General features: G+C 37.8%; 1 protein-coding gene across 1 annotated transcript in view; it reads right to left on the reverse strand.

Moving 5' to 3' along the window:
- The window catches only part of Phex (phosphate regulating endopeptidase X-linked), a 194,893-nt gene that overhangs the window by 58,496 nt on the left and 114,628 nt on the right, over window positions 1-21,769 (reverse strand). Inside the window, exon 13 of the mRNA XM_004866190.3 lies at window positions 4,746-4,823. Coding sequence (XP_004866247.2) covers window positions 4,746-4,823 — 78 coding nt within the window. The remainder of the gene's footprint in view (window positions 1-4,745; window positions 4,824-21,769) is intronic.

Here is a 21,769-nt window from a genome sequence, read left to right on the forward strand (position 1 = left end):
TGACATTTTTTCAACAGATGGTGTTACACTCGTAGTGGGGAACCCTGGAGGATGTCGTATATCACAGAAAACTCACTATACTGTGGCCCTTAGAAAAGAAACTGAAAGTGCACGTGCAGCAATCTCAGTGATCACGATTTCCCAAGCAGCAGTTCGCCATACCAATAAATGTCTGGAAGCTCATGGCCACCACTTTAAGCACCTCTTGTAATTGCAGAGGCCAAAGGTAACTTGTGTTAATCTCATGATGTGGCAATAAATTTAGTATTAAAATATTTATACAAGTTTTTCTTTTCCTGAAGTGTGTGTACACTTTTTGGCGGACTCTGTATATACTGGGGTGAATCTACATACAGGGGACACTATGGAAGATGGACTTCCCCCAAGCAGGTACATGAAGGTGATTGAGACCACCATCCAGCGATGACCCCACTCCATGCTGGGGACAGGGGTGACCTCTGTACTCCAGCCAGTGGAACACTCTGGACAGAGGCTGGCACGGGGGACAGTTAAGGAGGCCAGGCTGGAAGGTTACTGGGTACCAGGACACCCCATTTCCAGTGTATATTCTTGGATTTTCAGTACTGTAGTGACTAGGGGTCTTGAGAGAGGTGAGAGCAATAACTTTTGGGGTTTTTAAATCAAAGAGTACAGAATTATTTTATCATTTTAACAACTTCCTTTTCTGGAGCATTCCACCCAAATACCAACAGACTCTTACATAGTTGTAGTTTCCATCATTTGGATACACATCACTCACATACACACACACACACACAGTTCCACTGCCTGACCAATGTTTACCTCAGAGAATAAAAATGTGGGTTCACTATCTAGCTATCCATCCATCCATCCATCCATCTATGCATTTACATGTGTGTATATATATATCACTCACCAGAAACATTAATCTCTAAAATATTACTTATTTTCAATCCTAAGTAAATGGGGGCCGGCCATGATTCTGACTTTAGTCCCTATTGCAATTCTACAATGGCTTTTACAAGAATGTATGAAGTGCCTAACTATGCAGTTATTTACCCACAATCATTCAGCTACATGTCTACCCTTTCACTCCATTCAGTAATGCTGGGGATTGGCAATCTGAAAGGTCTTATTTCCTGGGTTCCTTTATCAGTTGACATCCTGCCCACTGAAGGCACTGGGGGAAATCAGGTAATGCCAAAAGATTATATGTTGTGTTGCTCCTCTCTCCCTCTCTCTCCATTCCCTACCTCCTCCTGGAAGAACCTTCAGTTCTTCCTCCTCTACTCTCCGAAGTGACAATACTATTATGTCTTCCTCTCCATGCTCTTAGGCCAGGGGTGGCAGCTGCTTCCTGAACTTATTAATTGCTGGTTTACTTCACCTTCCTCTTTTTTGCCTTCCAACCTATTTCCTGTACTAAATCCTCTGTTGGGAATATCTAGCGTGCTTTCTGCTCTCCTGGCTGATACAGCAACTTTTCCAAAATTGGTATAAGCTCATTCTTGCATCGATGTCCATAACAGATCAATGAAATAGAATAATGCTGTATAAGGTTAACTGGAAAACAGACTGGTACCCACCATTTTAGGCTAATAGGTTTTACTGGATGCTGATGTGGGCTCAAATAAAAGGAACTTCCTTCTTCTTGTTCTCTTGTGTGTATGGGAGGAGTACTAAGGATACAGCCTAGGGCCTTCACAATAAGCTACATCCTCAACACTTTTTTTTTTGAGACAGAGTCCTGCTAAGTCACTAAATTGCCCAGGCTGGGCACAAACTTTTGATTCTATTGCCTCAGCCTCTCAGAGTGCTGGGATTATAGGTGTGTGCCATTTCCCGCCCTTCTGGCTTTTTTCAAAGACTGTAAGAGGATTATTGTTCAGAAATGCTTTGTGGAGTATCTCAATTTACCTTGTCATCCGTAGGGGGAAAAAAGTTCTGATTCTGTTTCACATATGCCTCTCAATTCTTTTTCATTTGCTCTCATCTCCATATGAGCCCAACTTCAGTTTACAACCTTTCTCCTGGACTTTAGTCTGATCCATCACTTAATCTCCCTCCTCTTTTGTATTTGTGCCTGATGAATCACAGTACACTCGTGTCAAATGTAGCAAGCTGCCTTCAATAGCCTCTCATGCTCAGAACTTGTATTGTCAGAGCTTTCTCGTAGGTCCTGCTGTAGTCCTTACCTATGTGCTCCTCCACATCCCAGCAATACTTTAGTCCTCTCGCTATTAACCTTGGTGACACTGTTACAATCTGTTCCATCATCCTATCCCTTATTTTCAAGTTAGGTATTATTTATAATTCTCTATCTGTTTCTGAATACAAATGTCTTTTTACTTTATATATTTGGATTTCACTCACCACTGGTTTTATAAACTGTTAGAAACTCTTGAATGTGACTGTGTCTGCTTTGGCAATGAGTCAGACAAAAGCCACTGCTTTGCAAAAGTGCTTAAAAATCTTCATGTCTAATGGCATCAGTTCAGGCCTTGGAGAAATGAAGAAGCATATCCAACAATGCATCCTGTTTGGCATGTGATTTCCTGTCATAAAAGATACTATATTCAGTGAGTTCTTAAATCTGGGACTCTCAACTCAGACAGCCAGAGACTGCCAGCAAAGGTTGATCAACTTGATATGAGTGAGCCCTGAATGCTACCTAAATCGATTAAAGTTTGGGACTATTCCATCTGTTGGGCCTTTTAAATCAATTTGAGGATCCTGGAAACTGTGCGTGTTAATTCATGATGACTTTTCCAAACCAAAATAATCCACTATGCTAAGTGCAAATTAAGGATGGCATAGCTAACATTTATATTTGTGCTTGTGTGCCACTGTCAGTTCTAAACACATTAAATATGTTGTTTGATCCTCATAACACTCTTATCTATATGGGAGGGATTATTATCACCTCCATTTCAGATGAGGAAACTGAGGCACAGAGAAGAGACATAAACTATCCCAGATTCCACAGTTTGTAAGTATTCTGGTATTCTGACTCCCAAGTTTACGTTTATAACTATTACTCCAAACTCCTTCTCAAACTTCCTCTTCTCTATCTGGACTTCAAATATTTACCAATCACATGGAATTATCCAGGTTCTCCCTCTAAAGTAATTTGTGCCCTGGTAATGTTCTTCTTAGTGGCAACAGTTTTCATATTTATCCATGAGGCCACCACTTAGAGGGAGCCTACTGTGTGCCAGACAGTGTTCTAGGTACTTTTACAGTCATATAATCTCATTTCACCTTCGCAACAATATTAAGAATTGGATATTATCTCCTGTATCTAGCTAACCAAAGGGAAGCTGACTGAAGCTAAGTAACCTGCACAGGATTGAACAACTAGGAAGTGCAAGAAGGCAGAATTCAAACCCAAGCCCATAACTCCAGAGCCTATGCTCTTAACCACTTGACAATATGGCCTCCTTTCTGCCGTTCTCCTTCCTATCAGTTCTAGAAAGGCAGCTCCCACCATGTGTCCAATGGACTCCTCTGTTCCTCCAGCACAGCTGCCTGATGAAGCCCCTTGAGAAACCCTTCTCAAATCTAGTCAGCTCTGGAAGAACTGAGATTTTAGTCCTGACTCTGATACTCTGTGTGCCACTGAGGAAATCACTAAGCTTCTTGGAGTCTCTGTACCCTTTTCCGCAAAATGGGCATAAACATAGCTACTTCTTGAGGTTGCTGCAGGAATTAAATGATAATAAACATGAATACATCAACTACTTCAATTATTTTTAGTTATCATAATAATCATGGGCATCTCAGCATCATCAAACAGTATATAAGATAGGCTGTCTGAGCTTTCAGATAACAGGAAGCATAATTACCTTCTTCCATAGCAACCAGATCAGTACTTTGGGAGGCTGTACCTTGGAGCTGAACAGAGCAAGTTTTAAATGAGAGCTTTCTCTCACTTTCAAATGGTCTTGTGTAATTTTGATGCTCATCCACAAAGCTAGGACTGCTTACAGATAGGCCACTTGTTGAATGACAATTTCAAGAAACAGCTATTCCTCAGAACCAAAGTTATTTAAAGAATTTCAGAGGACTACTTTTTCAAGAAAGTTCAGTAAATGGTAAAAACAAGATTTTTTGTGAGGAAGGAAAATTCTATATCAGAACTATTTATAGGAAAGAAAATAACAGTGGTTATGAGTACAAAGGCCTATAACAAATATGTCTACTGCAAAATATGCATCCTAAATATTGGAATAAAAAAGAATTATTACCGTTCCTCATCAGTAACTTACTGAAAATATACAGTCTAACTCATAATAAATTGTTGAGTCATATGTATATGCACTTAATTTGCCAAAAGAGGCATAAAGTTTAATGAGGTTAACTCTCAGGAGGCAGATTTATTACTATTCACTTAATATGAATGAAGGAAATAAAACTATTTAACAACAAACATGATGCATTCACCATTACCACATGCCCATTCATTGTAAAATACTCAATTTGCTTAACTCTTTCCTTTAGGATCAAATGAGGCCAAATCCAAGTCCATTTGCTTTACGGTGCCCACTCAACTATGCATTCTTTCTGACACTTCCTTTATTTGGAATCTGCTTTAAATCTTGTGATATGCCTGGCATGCTCAAGCTCAGATCTAGCCAAGAAATAAATCAAAAGTTGGTACTTTTTGGCACCACCAGGTTTAATTGCTTGGACTTGGGTTAGTTAAAGGGCACAAGGCCAGTAAAACTTGCCAGGAAAAAAAATACAGTAAATTTAGCACTTACTGCCTTGAGGTCTTCATTAACATGAGTATCATTCATTATAAAATCAGGATAGCCAACTTTTGCCAAAACAGCTCTTGCCTATAAAAACAAAAAAGAAAAATGATGTCAGAGTTTTGGCACTTAAATCATTAATAATCACAGGATGTAGGAATGCACTCTTCATCTGAAAACTCCATTTACTGAATATCTAGTATATGCAATCCCTTGTGAAGGACAAAAACAAACAGCAACAATAACAAAAGTTAGCCCCTGTACTCAATACATTAAAAATGTAATGAATATAGAAGATACCTGCTACAAAAAAGAAACGTATAGTATTGTTATCAAATTCCAGAGCAGAGACCATTTCCTTGAAGGGATAAGCCAAGTCTTAGAGAATAGTTAGGATTTCAAACTGCAGAGCTGAGAAGAACAACATTTCAGAAAAGAAAATAATGAACAGAGAGGAAAAAAATATTTGTGAACTATACATCTGATAAAGAGTTTATTTCCAAAGTACATAAGAAACTTAAACAACTCAGTAGTGAAAAAAATAGTTAACTAGATTCAAAAATGAGCAAAGGACCTGAAAAGATATTTCTCAAGATACGGAATATATGTCCAATAGGCATATGAAAAAAGTTGTAACATTATTAATCATCAGGGAAATGCAAGTGAAAACCACAATGGGATATCCAAAAAAGCTTGCAAGTGTTTGTGAGGATGTAGAGAAAAGAGAGCACTTGCACATTGATGGTGGGAATGTAAATTAATGCAGTCACTGTGGAAACCAGTATGAAGGCTGCTCAAAAAATTAAACATAGAACTACTATAAGATCCAGAAATTCCATTTCTAGGTATATATGCAAAGGAAATGAAACCAGTAGGTGGAAGGAACATCTGTACTCCCGTGTTCATTGTAACACTGTTAACAGTCAACACATGGAATCCATTTATAAATGTATAAGTTGTCCATCAACTGATAAATGTATAAAAATGTAATATACACAATAGAATACTATTCAGCCACAAAAAGAAAGAAATTCTGTCATTTGAGACAGCATGGATAGAAGTACAGTTCATTATTTTAAGTGACATAGCCAGGAACAGAAAGACATACTGCATGATCTCACCAATATGTGAGATTTTTAAAAATCCAACTCAGAAAAGCAGAAAGTAGAATGATGGTTACCAAGGGCTGAGGGTTAGACTTGGGGTGATATGAGTCAAAGGATACAAAATTTCAGTCAGACAAGAGGAATAAGTCCAGAAGATCTACTATATAAAATGGTGACTACAGTAAATACCAATGTATTGTATACTTGGAAGTTGCTAAGAGAGATTGTAAATGTTCTTACCACAAAAAATGATAAATATGTGAGGTAATGCACATGCTACTTAGCTTGATTTAGTCATCCTACAATGTACATATATATCCAAACATCTTAGTGTATACCATAAATATATAAAACATTTTATCTGATGATTTAAATGAATAAATATGAAAAAGACAAGAACAGAGGAAACACATGGATCACAGGGATGACAAGAATTCCTGAATGCCATGCTAATGAGTCCACATTTTATTTTATAGCTAAATTAGGGCTAAATATTTTTAGCAAGAGAGCAAAAAGACATGAGTCATGCTTCAGCAAGATCATCCATCCAACACTGTGAACAATAGCCAAGATGCCAGAAAGATTGAAGGCAGGGGGTCCAGAATAATTTAAGATACGTCATAACATCATAACCATCATTTTGATAGACAAAGATATTAATTGTTTTCTGTATTTTGCAGTACACAGGGAATGGATACAGGAAAAAAATCACCTTGGGCATATGTAAGGAGGCTTTGCAGTACAGACTGGCAAACTACAGTCCCTAGGCCAAATCCAACCCTCTTCCCCTACCTATTTTTGTGAATAAAGTTTACCGGAACATAGCCACACTCATATGTCTATTATCTATAGCTGCTTTTTGGATACAACTGTAAAATTAAGTAGTAGGAACAGAAACCCTGTGGCCCACAAGGCTTCAAATAGTCTCTCTGGGCCTTTATGAAGTGTGTCTTAGAAAATGTGATCAAAAACACAGTGAATGCTGCTGCCAAGTGCCATGCAATACAAAGGTAGGCTTGTGGCCACATTATCTGTGTATCTTTCTCCCCTTTATTCACTGCATCTGGCACTGTGTGACTTCTGGCTCTTTCCCAAAGTCAAAATGATCATGAAAGGCAATTATTTTCACTGATTCAGGACACCAAGGCAGCCATGACAGTGCAACCAAAGTCACTTATGAAAGAGAACTTGTAGAACTGCTTCAGAACATGGCAAAAATGATGGGATAAGTGTGTTCAAAGCAAGGGGGAGTATTTTGAGGGAGATTATTGGCAATGTATCTTTTAGGGTAATCAATTTTTAATTTTTTTAAACATTCACCATATTTTGCAGTGACATCTTGTATAATTTACACTTCCAAACTTCCTTGCAGGATTAGACTAGTTCTGAGATATCCCCTGAATTCATAACCCACCACACACCTCTCACCCTTCACTTTCTTGCTTCTCCCATTCCTTGCTGGTTTTTCTTGGGAGTGTTTCATTAATAAATCACTTGCACATGAATTCTCATCTCCAGATTTGCCTCCAGATAACTCAGCATAAGAAATAGGCAACCTCAAACTTACTTCATTTCAGCAAAGCATCAATGCAAAATCAGCAACCTTTGTACACTGCTCTTGGTAACAAGTTTTTTCTTTTAGTCCTTGTCAATTTTCCTCACTCAGAAATAAATAGAATAAGATGGTACATTTTCCTTATCTTCCTTGAGATAATTCAAATATTAAATATCAGCAGAAACCTGCAACTCAAGACTCAGAGAGGATTTTACAAGTGCTGTAGGACACAATCATAATGGGTTTTGCTGTTCCAGGGACTCAAATATAGCACAGATCAAATTCTGCCTTTAAAACCCTGTGAGTTGTACACACTAAAACCCTGATGTGACCCAAATAGCACATGACTAGAGGTTAAAATTCCCCCCAATACAAAACAATATGTCATATATCTATAGGTTACCTTGCTCTGAAACTGTTATTTTCTTCATTGTATTTCATTTCTCACTGTATTTTAGTAGCTCACCACAAGTCATATGTGTATGTAAAGCAAATAAAGAGCTCCAGATAGTTCTCTCCACTCCATCCCCCAAAATAAGAAATAAACAAGCTGAGTCATCCACAATTGTTTCCTGAACCCTGGCTTTTCCAGAGCAAGCTGGTGAATTATGTATTGTTTTACAAACCTCAAGCTCTGGGACCTCCACTGCCCTATGGAGTCTCACAGAATATATTACCCTCTGCACTCTATATGCAGATTATTGAATCTTTTGTTATCTATTTAGCATCACCACAAGCTGAACAGAATCAGAACAGATATGCAAAGAATTCTTATTTGCCTCCCAAGAATACATAGTTAAAATAAGATAATAATAGCAATAGCAACATTGCCAACATCTGAATAGAGTGTTCTTCTTCCCAATTGTATACTTATGCCTCTATTCAGAATCGAATGCTCCTTCTGCCAGAGTTTTCTGTCAATTCCACACCATCCCAGCTGCCCTATTCTACATCTTTCCCTGAGAAGCTTCAGAATCATACCTCTCAAACAATACAGGCCAGGGCTCAAGATTAAGCTACCAGTGAGAGGCAAGTCTAGGCCATTGGAAAGGTAGAAGAGAACAAAGCATCATTTACTCACTGCTGATAGCCATTGGCAGGCACACGGGCATCCACAGGGAGGAGAAACAATGCTTTGCCAGCAACTTCCAGGCATTCTTCTGGGAAGATCCCTTCAGTGTGCAGGCAGCAGACACCATGGGCAGCCTCTGCCTTTCACTCCCCAGCCCTCCAGTGGTTGCATACCCCTCGAAAACACTGTGTTAAACATCTTCCTGCTTGATATACATAAAAGGACATCTGTTTTCCCACAAGAACCCTAATGCAAATAGTGATCATATCACTTTTTAACTTTTTCAGAATGAGAGAGGTGAGGCACCTATAGCTGATGGTTTGCTGAAGGACTAAGTATTAGTGAGGCAGGTCTGAAATCAGTTACCTTATTGGTTATATGGACAAGAACAAAAGGCAAGTCCCACTGCAAATATTGAGAGAACAATGGTATGACTATTTAACTGACTGCATATTATATCCTGCAGTGAATATTTTCTAGACTATTCAAGGGATCATAATTAGGACATACATTTCGTTTTTGTAATTGAATTTTATTGGTACATTTTAGGTATACAATATAATGACATTCATCATTGGAAATTTGCACCTTTACATAATCTCTCTTGGTTCTTATTTTTTCCCCATTCCCCACCCCTCCCTTCAACACCTCCATCCCTCCCTATTTACGAAGACTTTGTTTCCATTTTTTCATTTTCTCAGGACATACATTTCTATCCCTTATTCCTAAAGGCATCTGGAGAGGAGCTGTACTTAACAATAGGACATCGTTTCTCAGTGGAGGAAGCTCAGCACCTACTCATCTTCGCTTCCTCTGTGGCCGTAGGCAAAATAAGCTTCTAAAGGAAACACTGCCTAGTGTCTACCTAATATCTATCCTCCCTTTCTTCTCTTACAATCAGAACCCCAGTTCTGCTGAGAATGAAAATGGACCCATCAAGAAATAGTCATATCACCAGCTTCCTTCATAGCTGAGTTTGCCTATGGGATAAGACTTTGGCCAGTGACATAACTAAAAGTCCTTGTACTTCCAAGGCTCCAGTTTAAAAGAGGATAGAACCAGCTGGTATGTGCTTTATTCATTTAGTCTAGGATTTTCAACCTCAGCACTACTGACATTTTTGGTGAGAGAATTCTTGTTGTGGGGAGTTGACCTGTGGACCATAGGAAATTTAGCAAAATTTTTGGTTTCTACTCACTAGATTCTAGTAGCAAGCTCCCAAAAATGTTCCCTGGGGACAAAATCACCTCCAATTGAGAGCCACTGCTTTCACTTTTTCTCTTGCTCTCTGGAATGATGACACAATGACAAAGGTAGACCAGCTAAGGCAACAAACATGATGAAGAAATCTACATGGTAAACATGGCAGGATGGAAAACTGATGGCACCTGACAGCTAATCCATTAGCTGTCACTTCAGCCTCAAACAAATCTATAATAAAATGTGAGTGTCTAATAGCAATCTAATGCATTAACCATGAGAAATATCTATATTTAAAATGCCTAGAAGTTTCTGGATTATCTCCCTTTCCCCTCCCTGACATGAGGAAAATAAACTCCTTATTTGTTTAAGGCATTGTTACGGTTTAGATCTAGACTGTCTCCCAAAAGCCTCCTGTGCTCAGGGGTGGAGCTTGGGAAGCAGAGTGGATCATGGGGCACTGATTTTATCCCCTGAGGAGTTCAGCATTGAATGGGTCACTGTGGCCCTGACCTAGAAGTGTAGATCTCCCTCCTCTCTCTCTCTCTGCTTCCATGCTGCCATAACATGAGCAACTTGTTTCCCCCAGAGCCTTCTTTCATGCCATTTCTGCCTTGGAGCCAGCCTACTATGGACTAAATCCTCTAAAAATTGAGTCAAAATAAAGCTCTCCTCCTTTAAGTTGTGGGTGCCGGTTATTGTGTCCCATGGACAAGAAAATGATTAAGGCAGGCATTATGTCATGGTTTCCATCAGCTGTGGTCAAATGTAATCCTTTTCATCAGACAGAGTTTGAGGGAAAAAAATTAGTACCTATTTATGGTATTGTCTGCAAGAGTTAAGAATGGCATTGCATGTAAAGTACTTTTTTATGCCTTGGCCCAGAGTGCCAGGAAGGAGATTGGGGAAAGATTTCCCTAGCAAAGCTAAATTCTAAGCATGAGCCAGAAAAATCCAGGCCACATCTCTCAAAAAGTTGGAGGACTCTTTTGAGGCCACTTTATGTACACCTTTGAAGACTAGCATAAGAAACGCTAAGAAATCTAGCTCCAGAAAAGATCAAAACCTAAAGCTGTCTTGGGGCCGAGGATATGGCTCCTTGGGTTTGATCCCCAGCACTAGAGATAAAATACAGTTGCATATGAGTTCAAAATGGCTAGAGAGACCAAACCATCCCAGCCTCAAGTTAAGAAAGACAGACAGACAGAATGACTGACTGACTTTAGCATTCACTACCGTGGTTTCTTTTTCTCCTCCTTTCTCTTTCCTGCATCTGTTCCTCTCAACATCTTGCTGGCCTGTGCATTCACAACACTTGCTCTCCTGTCGTACCAAATCGACTTTTCTTCAGCAATACACTGTGATCAAGAGTCATCTCCTTCTTCCTGCTTCATCCATCAAAACTATTATTACTTCAAGGCAGCTAATCCATTAGCTGTCACTGGGGCCTCAAACTAATTTATAATAAAATGTGAGTGACTATAGCAATCTAATGCCTTAACCCTGAGAAATAGCTGTATTTAAAATAGTTCATTATCCAAAGGGATAAATGCATTTGTAAGAGAGATTTCCATAGCTGAAGGAAATTTTCTTTCTGATACTAATCAAATTGAGCCAGTACCCTATTCCATTTAATCACCATTGTCTTAGCCACGTGGAAGAAAATGCCAAACCCAGAGAAAGTGATCAATGCTCAATAAATATTGATTCATATAATGAGTAATTTAGTTGATAAACCCACTCAGACCAATGTCACTAACAGTGTCAGAAAACATAAAAGGTTATATTTTATATTTAAATAGAAAAGAGCTAACATATAATCAAGAATATCATTCAATGCTGCTCATATCAAGCACATTCCCATATTAACAGATCTGACTACAAAAGAAAAAAAATGAAGAAGAGAGAAACTTTATGAGATCTTGAAGAGCCTTTTGGAAAATGGAGCAAGGTACAAAATCCACTGCAATTAATTTTTGACAAATAAAAATATATTTTTAATATGCAGTACTTTCCGTTTATCTGTGGTTTCACTTTATGTGATTTCAGTTATATGTGGTCAACTGTGGTCCCAAACTATTAAATGGAAAATTTCAAAAATAATTCATGTCTTAAACTGCATGTCATTCTGAGTAGTATGATGACATTTTGTAGGGTCATGCCCTGTCCTGACAAGGATGTGATCATCCCTTCGTCCCACATATCCACGCTGTATGTACAGTGGTAGCTCAGTTCACAAACTTAATTCTTTCCATGATTCTGGAATTGAGTTCGTGAACCAAGGTACCACTGTACTAACTACCCCATGAGTATAGTACAGAAGTTATTTTGAGAAAGAGAGAGATCACATTTGCATAACTTTTGCTACAGCATATTGTTATAATTGCTCTAGTTGATTTACAGTTATTTTTATCTTTTACTGTTTAATTTATAAAGCAAGATTTATCCTAGGTATGCATGTAGAGAAAAATACCTGTCAATCACCAAGTACTTATCGAGTATGGTCTCAATGAGTATTAGGCCTCAATGAGTGTTATTGAGGCTCAGGACTCTCCTTGATGCTAGGTGAACGCACAAGCATTTAATATGGTCCATACCTCACTACATTTTTATTTTTTAAAAAACTATGGTAAACCCTACAATAACTTGTCATTATTACTAATATAAGGTATTAGCAGTGCCTTAATTTTCTGAATCTCTGTGTTCCTCAGATTCCATGTCTGTGAAATGTGGATGCATTTGCCTATAATACAAATAAAGTGAATTAGAGAGTTGAAAGAAGTATCTGAGTGACAAAGGAATTAGGAAAGTAAACCTAGATCAGGGGCCAGCAAACTTTTTCTGTAAAAGGCAAGATAGTAAATATATTAGTAAATATTTTATGGGCCATTCAGTGTTTCTCACAACTACTCAACTGTTTGTCATTGTACCTGGGAACACAAGGACAATCTAGGATAACATACAAATAAATGGCTATAGTTATGTTACAATAAAACTACATTTATAGGGCCGGGGGTTTAGCTCAGTGGTTCCGCCGCCTGCCTTGAAAGCGCAAGGTCCTGAGTTCGATCCCCAGACCAAAAAAAAAAAAAAAAAAGAAAAACTACATTTATAGACACTGAAATTTCAACCTCAAACAACCTTCATGTATTATGATATATTCTTCTTTTGATTTTTTAAAGCCATTTGAAAATGTAAAATCCATTTGTACCTTGTGAGCCATATGAAAACAGGCAGCATGCCAAATACGGCCCAAGGGCCATGGTTTACTAGGCCAAGCTAGATGAGTCAATGAGAGTAGATGGTTCATTGAGTTTCCTCAGTTTAGACTGTAGTACACAGTAAGTGCTTAACAGTGCTTGCCAAATTGGTCTGTACTCAGCAGTGTGATTTGTGTTCATATGTGTGCATGGCTTAGCTACTAAGTATGTTATTTGGTTTAGTTTTACTCTACCACGTACATACAACAAATTTTAATTGCTTGGAAGTTTATTCCTTGCCCTGAAGTCTTATGGGTAAGGCTTTAAAAATTACATGTAACTTCTGTGGAGACAGCAGAGAGTTCATAAAGTGAATATTATTACTTTAAGAGAGAGATAACAGCTATCAAATGAACTCAGAAAACCAATGAACATTGAAAACTTAATATACAACATGATTTAAACTTTCAAGTCACCTCCTCCTCCCCAGGATTTTCTACAAGGTACACTACAACTTGATAATGCTGGGGAAGAATAAAACCAAATATAACTGTTTCATTTGGCTATGAATTCAGAAACAGCATATGATCTTTACACAGATGACCAAACTGGGTTAAAGATCGGAGAGGTTGACTTCCTTACTCCTGAATTTTCAAAGCCACTTACTATTAAGCTGATCTACAGAAAGCAAGATGGAAATCTCATTTGTTTTAATCTCCACTGACTTGGCTATTTAGAAAAGTTAGGTGAATTCTCAAAAGTCTCACATGTATTATATCAAAGGGATCGCTTTAATCACTTAATTAAACAACTTTGTGTTTAGTCTACATGGTTAAATCTCTCAGCATACTTTTTCTTTTTTATTAATTTAACCAACATAAGAAAAAAATGGAACAACTGATCACTGCCTTTTCACAAACAATTTATAGAGCAACATACTTAAGTTTGCAGTGGCTTTGAAAGCTTCAGTTGAGCTTAATCATGCCAAGGCCTCATTTTCTCTGATGAGTTTTGTAATAACTATTAAACATCAATCAAATTTTGAGCTTCAAGCACCCGGAAGTGCAGGAGACTGTACCTGAATTACACTATCCTTCAAAACAATGGCATTTCCATAACGTCAAGCAAATGATTGACTAGCAGAGAGGCACTGGCTAGAGATATTACTGTAAGCTGAGCTAATGGTATTGATGAAAATTAGCCTGGGGAAGAAGCTTTAATATTCTTTGAGACTATCAGGATCCCACAAATAATAACAATGCACTTATCTAACAAATCAAATTTTATCCTCTTGATAAGAATGGCACTGATTTATTATGAATCCTCAGAAACTTTAATTCTGCAAATTGCTTTTGGGTGTGGCTCACAAACTGATGCAACATGCCAGGGTGATGAATAGTTAAGCATCCATGAATCAGAGGCTTTATAAGTACAAATCACAGTTCTAATTCTGTAAGAACTAGCAGGCAGGAATGCTTAGATTTCAGATCAGCCATCCTTAACCCTATGTGAGTAATCCTCCCTCCCGTATAGTCCATAATTCTCATTACTCTGATATGGACAAGATTCTAGGAAGGCAAGTTTCAAACTTTAAACCAGCACCATTAATCCACCCTCTCTCCATGTATTTTGGTGATGAGCAGTTTCTCCAGCCTATGAAAGGACACTACTCAACACAGGTAAATCATAATTTAGCCAAAGTGACACTAAACATTTCCCTGATGTCTTTGTGATGTTTCACTCACTTGTTGTGAGGTCTGTACCCCAACAGAGTTAAAGAAACTAATATTTATGATTTTTTTAGTAAATGTATGAAACAAGAGAATGTAGAACCCAAAACCACCCTGGCCTTAATCCATAAAACAATATACCCATTCTCCTGAAAGTTAGGGCAGTATTGGCTTAAAAATACAGGTAACTTTTATTTCCTTTAAAATTGAACATGAGAGTGGCCACATCACATAAGTTTTAAATCAATGTTTTTATTAGTTTTAATTTCATGTAGCAAACTGTTCACAACATTTTTGCAAGCAGAACAGCTGTTAAACTTGCTCAAATGAATATCCTAAGCCTCAATGAGCTAAACTCATTTGTCCAGATGTAGCCAAAATGATAAAAGCCCAAGGGCTGGAATAATCCTATATCATAGTTAGGATTTTATATAAGCCAAAGTAATTCTTTTTCTCTGTGTCTCAGACACAGGACTCTATGTCAGGGGTCAGCAAACTACAGTCTACAGGCCCAATCCAGCTGACCACTTGTTTTTACAAACAAAATTTTTTTTTGTCCAGACTATGCTACTGTGGCAAAGAATCATTTTGAGCAGAAGGCATCTGAGAATCAACAGAATCAAGAAGAATCTTTGTGCATTCCCCTTATCTACCTAAAAGCAGAGCTTTCCAAAAGAATTCAACTGTCATAAATTCCCCCTTTAAGGAAGGCTTCCTGCACGAGGGGCAAGAGCTCCCTATCAACACTGCCATCATCAGATATCAGAAGGCGGTGCCAGAATGAGAATTTCCACAAACAGAATTTACTAAAACAAAGCTGACTTTCCATTAAGCTCCCCCATGTGTTTCATGGTCCTGTCCCACCATTGACTAACCCCTTATCATTTGTGCATGTATGTATATGCGTGCACTCCTGGCAGGAAACCTTGCTCCTTGCAATACCAGGCCAGTGCTCTACCACTGGCATACACCCATAGCCTTCCTCCTCTCATTCTTAACATGTAAGCCCAAAATTCTAACCATTCTTTTGGGCTACATCTCCTGAAACTCCTCTTCCTCTTGAAAATCCATCTTTTGTTAGCATAACTCACAGGTCCCCGGATGCTAAACCTAAGAAGGTAAAGGAAACGTTTTCCCTATTTGATAGTTGCCATGCTCATTTATATATTGTCTATGGTCACTTGCACTCGGAGTTGAGTGGTTGCAACAGTGACCATGTGGCCCCCACAAAGCCTCAAATGTTTACTATTTTGTTCTTCACGAAAAGTTTGCCAACTCCTCTTTCACATAAAAGATTATCAAATTTTTCTTTCTTCTTTTTTTTTTTTGGTACCGGGGATCGAACTCGGGTCCTTGCGCTTGCACAGCAGGCGGTGAAACCACTGAGCTAAATCCCCGGCCCTTATTATCAAATTTTTCAAAGGCAGCAAGAGAAAAATAGGGGACAAGGGTTGATTTTCTTCTGGAAAGTTTTTCAATATAAACATGTGAATTAACAATAATTATTTAAATAATCATATAATTCACTGTAAAAATTGTTTTGTTGAAGTAAATATCTAACTTTTGAAAAACAGACGATATTCAAATACTAACCAAAAATGGGGATAAATACCCTGAGAATATCAATGTACTTTTGGGGAGGAAGGAAAAAACAAATTATTAAATTCATTTTCAAATGTTAAAATTCAATGGGCTGAGAAATGCACCTGCAATACCTAGGTCCTAGGACTTCACATTTCTCAGAAAAATCTAATCACCTGCTTAATCTACCTCCATCACTAAATTAACTTATTTGCACAGAAGGCCAGCTGAGGATTAATTTAAATAATATATCTTCTCTCATCAGCAGTTCAGCTGAGCTGGTATGCTGTCATTCTTTTCCTCCAAGATTTTTCTCTGATAGGAGCAACTCTTTAACACCTTAAAAACTTCTGAACAACCTCCCTCATAAGGTGGGGGAACCGATTAAATGAGATAACTTTGGTGAATTATTAAATTATGAAAGTGTAAAATGTCGTACAACTTTACAAAAAGAGGGGATGTCATGGGGCATATTAGCTTTCCCATTGCTAGGACCAAGTACCTGACACCCACAACTTAAAGGAGGAAATGGTTTATTTGGCTTGCAGTTCCAGAAGATTCAGTCCATGATCAACTAGCTTCAAGGCAGAAATATCATGGCAGAAGGGCCTGGCTGAGCAAAGACCTTCAGTTCATGGCAGCCAAGCAACAGAGCAGAAGAACAGCACCAGAGTGGAAGGGGCTAGGGACCAAATATTGACCCCAAGGCCACACTTTCATGATCCATCCAGATACACACAGAACGGTGCTTTATTAATCCGCTAGGTGGCTCAAGAGCCAATCGAGTTGACTATCAAGCTTAACCATCACATAGGGCTAATGCCCATAAATATTGCTTATTCCCTTGGCATTGGCATCCTCTATTTTAGGGCTTCACAAAGGTTAGCTTTTGGATTGGCACCATCAGCATCACTTGGGAGCTTTTTAAAAATACAAATTCAGGGGAAAAAAGCACAAGATCCAATGGATTTACTGCTGAATTTTATGAGAACTTTAGGGAAGAACTAATGCCAATACTCAATATCTTCCATGAAATTGAAAGAAAAAGGACACTGCCAAACTCATCCCATGAAGCTAGCATCACCTTAATACCAAAGCCAGACAAGGGTTCCACAAAAAAGAAAACTGCAGGCCAATAGCCCTAAATGTACATAGATGCAAAAGTTTTCAACAAGACACTTGCAAACAGAATAAAACAAATCATTGAAAAGATCATACATCATGACTAAGTTGGCTTCTCTTTATTCCAGGGACAAAAGGATGATTCAACATACATAAATCAATAAATGTAACACATTACATAAAGAGAATTAAGGAAAAAATCATATGACCATTCAATAGATGCAAAAACAGTGCCTGTGACAAAATTTAACATTCATTCAATATAAACCCCCCCATGAAAATAGGTATAAAAGGACCTGGCAGGATACACACAAAAGTCAGTAGCATTCCTGTACAACAAGAGTAAACCTACAGAGGAAGAAATCAGGAAAAAAAAATCCCATTCACAACAGTGTCAAAAAAATTTAATACCTAAGAATTAGAAAAGGAACTAAAAGACCTCTATAATAAGAAGTATAGTACTCTGAAAAAAAAGAGATTAAAGATGACATTAGAAAATGGAGGCCCGGGGACTTAGCTCAGCAGCACCATCCCTGCCTCACAAGCGTGAGGTCCTGAGTTCGATCCCCGGTACCAAAAAAAAAAAAGCGAAAATGGAAAAAGATCCCCTGTTCTTGGATAGGCAAAAATAATATTGTCAAAATGGCCATACTACAAAAATAATGTATAAATTAATGCAATTCCAATCAAAATACTGTTAGCATTTTTTACAGAACTATAAAAAACAATTCTAAAACTTATATGGAACCAGAGGTGACTCAAAATAGCCAAGTCAAGCCTGGGCTACAAGAGCAAAGTAGGAAGCATTACAAACATGGGCTTGAAATTATACTAGAAAAATATAGCAATAAAAACATCATGGAACTGCCACAAAAAGAGATATATTAAACAATGGAATAGAAGACAAGATGCAGACATAACCCCAAGCACCTTCAACCATCTGATATTTGACAAAGGAGCCAATAATATCTGTTGGAGAAAAGATAGCCTTTTTAACCAATGATACTGGGAAAACTGGTTAACCATATACAGAAAAATCAATCTAGATCCATATCTTGCCCCCTGCACTAAAATTAAATTAAATTGGATCAAAGACCTAGATACAAAATCAGAAACACTAGAAGAAAAACTTGGTAAAACTCTTGAAGACATAGGCACAGGCAAGGACTTCCTGAACAGAAGGTCAATTTCAATTTCACAAGACATCATATGAAGAATCAATACATGAGATTGTATCAAATTTAAAAGCTTCTGGGGCTGGGGATTTAGCTCAGTGGTGCCACCACCTGCCCCACAAGCACAAGGTCCTGATTTCGATCCCTGGTACCAAAAAAAAGAAAAAACCTTCTGCACAGCAAAGGAAACAACCAACAGAGGGAAGAGACAACCTACAGAACTGGAAAAATTTTTTCCAGTTAGTCCTTCAACTAATATTTAGAATATATAAAAAACTCAAAAAATTAGACTCCCGACAATAGAAGTACCAATCAAAAATAGAAAATTGACATAAATAGACATTTCTCAGAAGATGTAAAAATGGCCAATAAGTACAAGAAAAAAAATGTTCAACATTTTTGATCATCAGAGAAATGCAAATTAAAACAAGATTCCTTCTTACTCCAGTGTGAATGGTTATTACCAAGGACTCAAAAAATAACAAATACTAAGGAAGTTTTGGGAGAAAAGGAACCCTTCTACACTGTTGGTTGGAATCTAAACTAGTACCACCATGATGGAGATTCCTTAGTCTGGAGATTCCTCAATAAACTGAAAATAGAAATCCCATTTGACCCAATTATATCTCTTCTGATCCATATACATGTTTATAACAGCACAAATCATAACTGCTAAATTGTGGAAGCAGCCAATATGCCTATTAACAGATGAATAAACAAAAAAAATAAGGTATATATGATGGAGTACTGTTCAGTCATAAAAAAGGATAACTTTGAGTCATTTCTGGAAAATGGATGAATCTTGAGACTATAACTCTAAGTGAAATAAATCAGACACAAAAGGTTAAATATTGCATGATTTCTGAAATGTGAGACTCAAAATATTTTTTAAATTTTCATTAGTACATATTTGCAGTACGTAATGTTTACATTTCTTGTGTGGAGTTGGTACGTGAGCATAACACATCCTAATTCCTTTTTTCATCCCCTTTCCCTTCCCCTCCTTTTCTCCCTCCTTCTCCCTCATCTCCTTCCCATTTGAGAAAGATCACCCTTCTTCCTGTTGTCTTTTATTTTGCTCTTCATCTATAATTTGGATTTGTTTTTTCAGAGAAACCATGTGATATTTAAGCTCATATGTCTGATTTATTTCACTTAACATAATGGTCTCAAGGGGTGCATCCATTTTCCTACAAAAGACTCAAGTTTATCTTTTGTTGTGGCAGAGTAGTACTCTGATGTGTATAAATATCACATTTTCTTTACCCATTGTCATAGTTACTTCATCGTTACTGGGACAAAATACCCAACACCCACAAATTAAAGGGAAAAAGGTTTATTTTAGCTCACAGTTTGTAGAGGTTTCAGCCCATAGTCAGCTGGCTCCAAGGCAAAGCAGCATGGCAGAGGGGCATGGCAGAGGAGAAACAGTCCATAGCAAGGCAGACAGAAAGCAAAGCAGCACCATGGAGCCTCCCTTTCACTTTTATTCCATTCAAGCTATAAGCCTATTGGTTGGTGCCATCCACACTCAGAGTAGGTCTTCCCATTATCCACACCCAAAATTACGCTAAACAAACCTGTGGACTAATTTAATTATCACCTACCTTTAATCCATATCCAAACACCTTAGATCTAGCCACCTCTGAAAAGCCCCACCTATGAGCACATGAGACTTTGTGGAGACATTTAGATATAAGCCGTAACACCCATTCATCTACTCATGGATATACAGGCTGCATCCAAGATTTAGCTCTCATGAATTGTGCTACTATAAACATGAGTATGCACATATCACTTTAATATGATGCTTTTAATAACTCTTTGGGGGGCCGGGGATTTAGCTCAGTGGTTTTGCCGTGTGCTGAGCAGGTGCAAAGACCCAAGTTCGATCCCTGGTCCCAAAAAAAAACAAAAAAAAAACTCTTTGGGGGAAGATACATAGGAAGGGAATACCTGTGTCAAATGGAATTTCTAGTTTTCGTTTTCTTAAGAAATCTCCAAACTGATTTCCATAGTGGTCGCACTAGTTTACACTCCCACCAACAATGAAAAGGGGTTCCTTTTTCCCTGCAGCCTCACTAGCATTTATTATTTGATTTCTTGATGATGGCCATTCTTTCGGAGGTAAGATGGAATCTCAGTGCTTTAATTTGTATTTCTATAATGGCCAGCAATCTTGAGCAATTTGCATCTCTTTCTTCTGTAAGATATCTATTAATTTCACGTGCCAATTTGAGGGGGGTCTTTTATTTTGGGAGGTCTAATTTTTTTAAGTTCTTTATATATTCTAGATATGAATCCTCTGTCTGAGGAGTAGCTGGCAAAAAATTTTTTTCCATTCTGTAGGTTGTCTATTCACTCTGTTGGATGTTTCTTTTTCTGTATAAAAGCTTTTTAATGTGATACAATCCTATTTGTTGATTCTCAATACTATTTCATGTGCAACCAGGGTTCTATTCAGAAGGTCCTTGCCTACATCTGTGACTTCAAGAGTTTTGCCTATTTTACCTTTCAATAGGTTAAGTAGTTCTGTTTTAACATGCTGGGTTTTGGTCCACTTTAATTTTAGTTTGGTACGTGGTGAGAGAAATGGATCTAGATTCACTCTTCTGTATGTGGATAGCCAGGGTTCCCAGCAACATTTATTAAAGAGGCTGTCTTTCCTCCAATGTATGTTGTTGGCCCCTTTGTCAAAGATCAAATAGTTTCATGTGCTTCGGGTTGTTTCTGCATCCTCTGTTCTGCTCCATTAATCCTCATGTCTATTTCTGTGCCAGTACAATGTTGTTTTTATCACTGTAGCTTTGTAACATAACTTCAAGTACAGGATTGTGATCCCTCCCACTTTGCGCTTCTCACCCAGCATTGCTTTTGCTATTTGGGGGAAAGACTCAGAATATAAATAATTTAAAGAGTAAAATAATAGGAGATGGTGACCAAACAGGAAGGTAGATTCTGTGGAGATAGGAAGGAGATCTAGGGGAAAAGGAGAGGGGAAAAGGGTATGGCAACGAGGAGTAAAATTGATGAAGATGTGATATTTATGTATATAAATTCCCCAAGATGAATGCAATTACTATGTATCACAAACATATACTTATAAAAAATACATATTCGGGATACTGCCCTAGGCCTGCTGAGTCAAAATGTCTATGGGTTGGGACCCAGAAGTTTGTATCGTTTCAAACCTTACCTTAAAACAGGATTTCTCCACCTTGGTACTATTGACATTGATAGATTAATCATTCTTATTTGTGAAAAGCTGTCCTATGCATTGTAGGATGTTTAG

Source organism: Heterocephalus glaber, unplaced genomic scaffold, assembly GCF_053883595.1.
Source record: "Heterocephalus glaber isolate CG9 unplaced genomic scaffold, H.glaber_assembly_v1.0 deba00001594, whole genome shotgun sequence".
NCBI lineage: Eukaryota > Metazoa > Chordata > Mammalia > Rodentia > Bathyergidae > Heterocephalus > Heterocephalus glaber.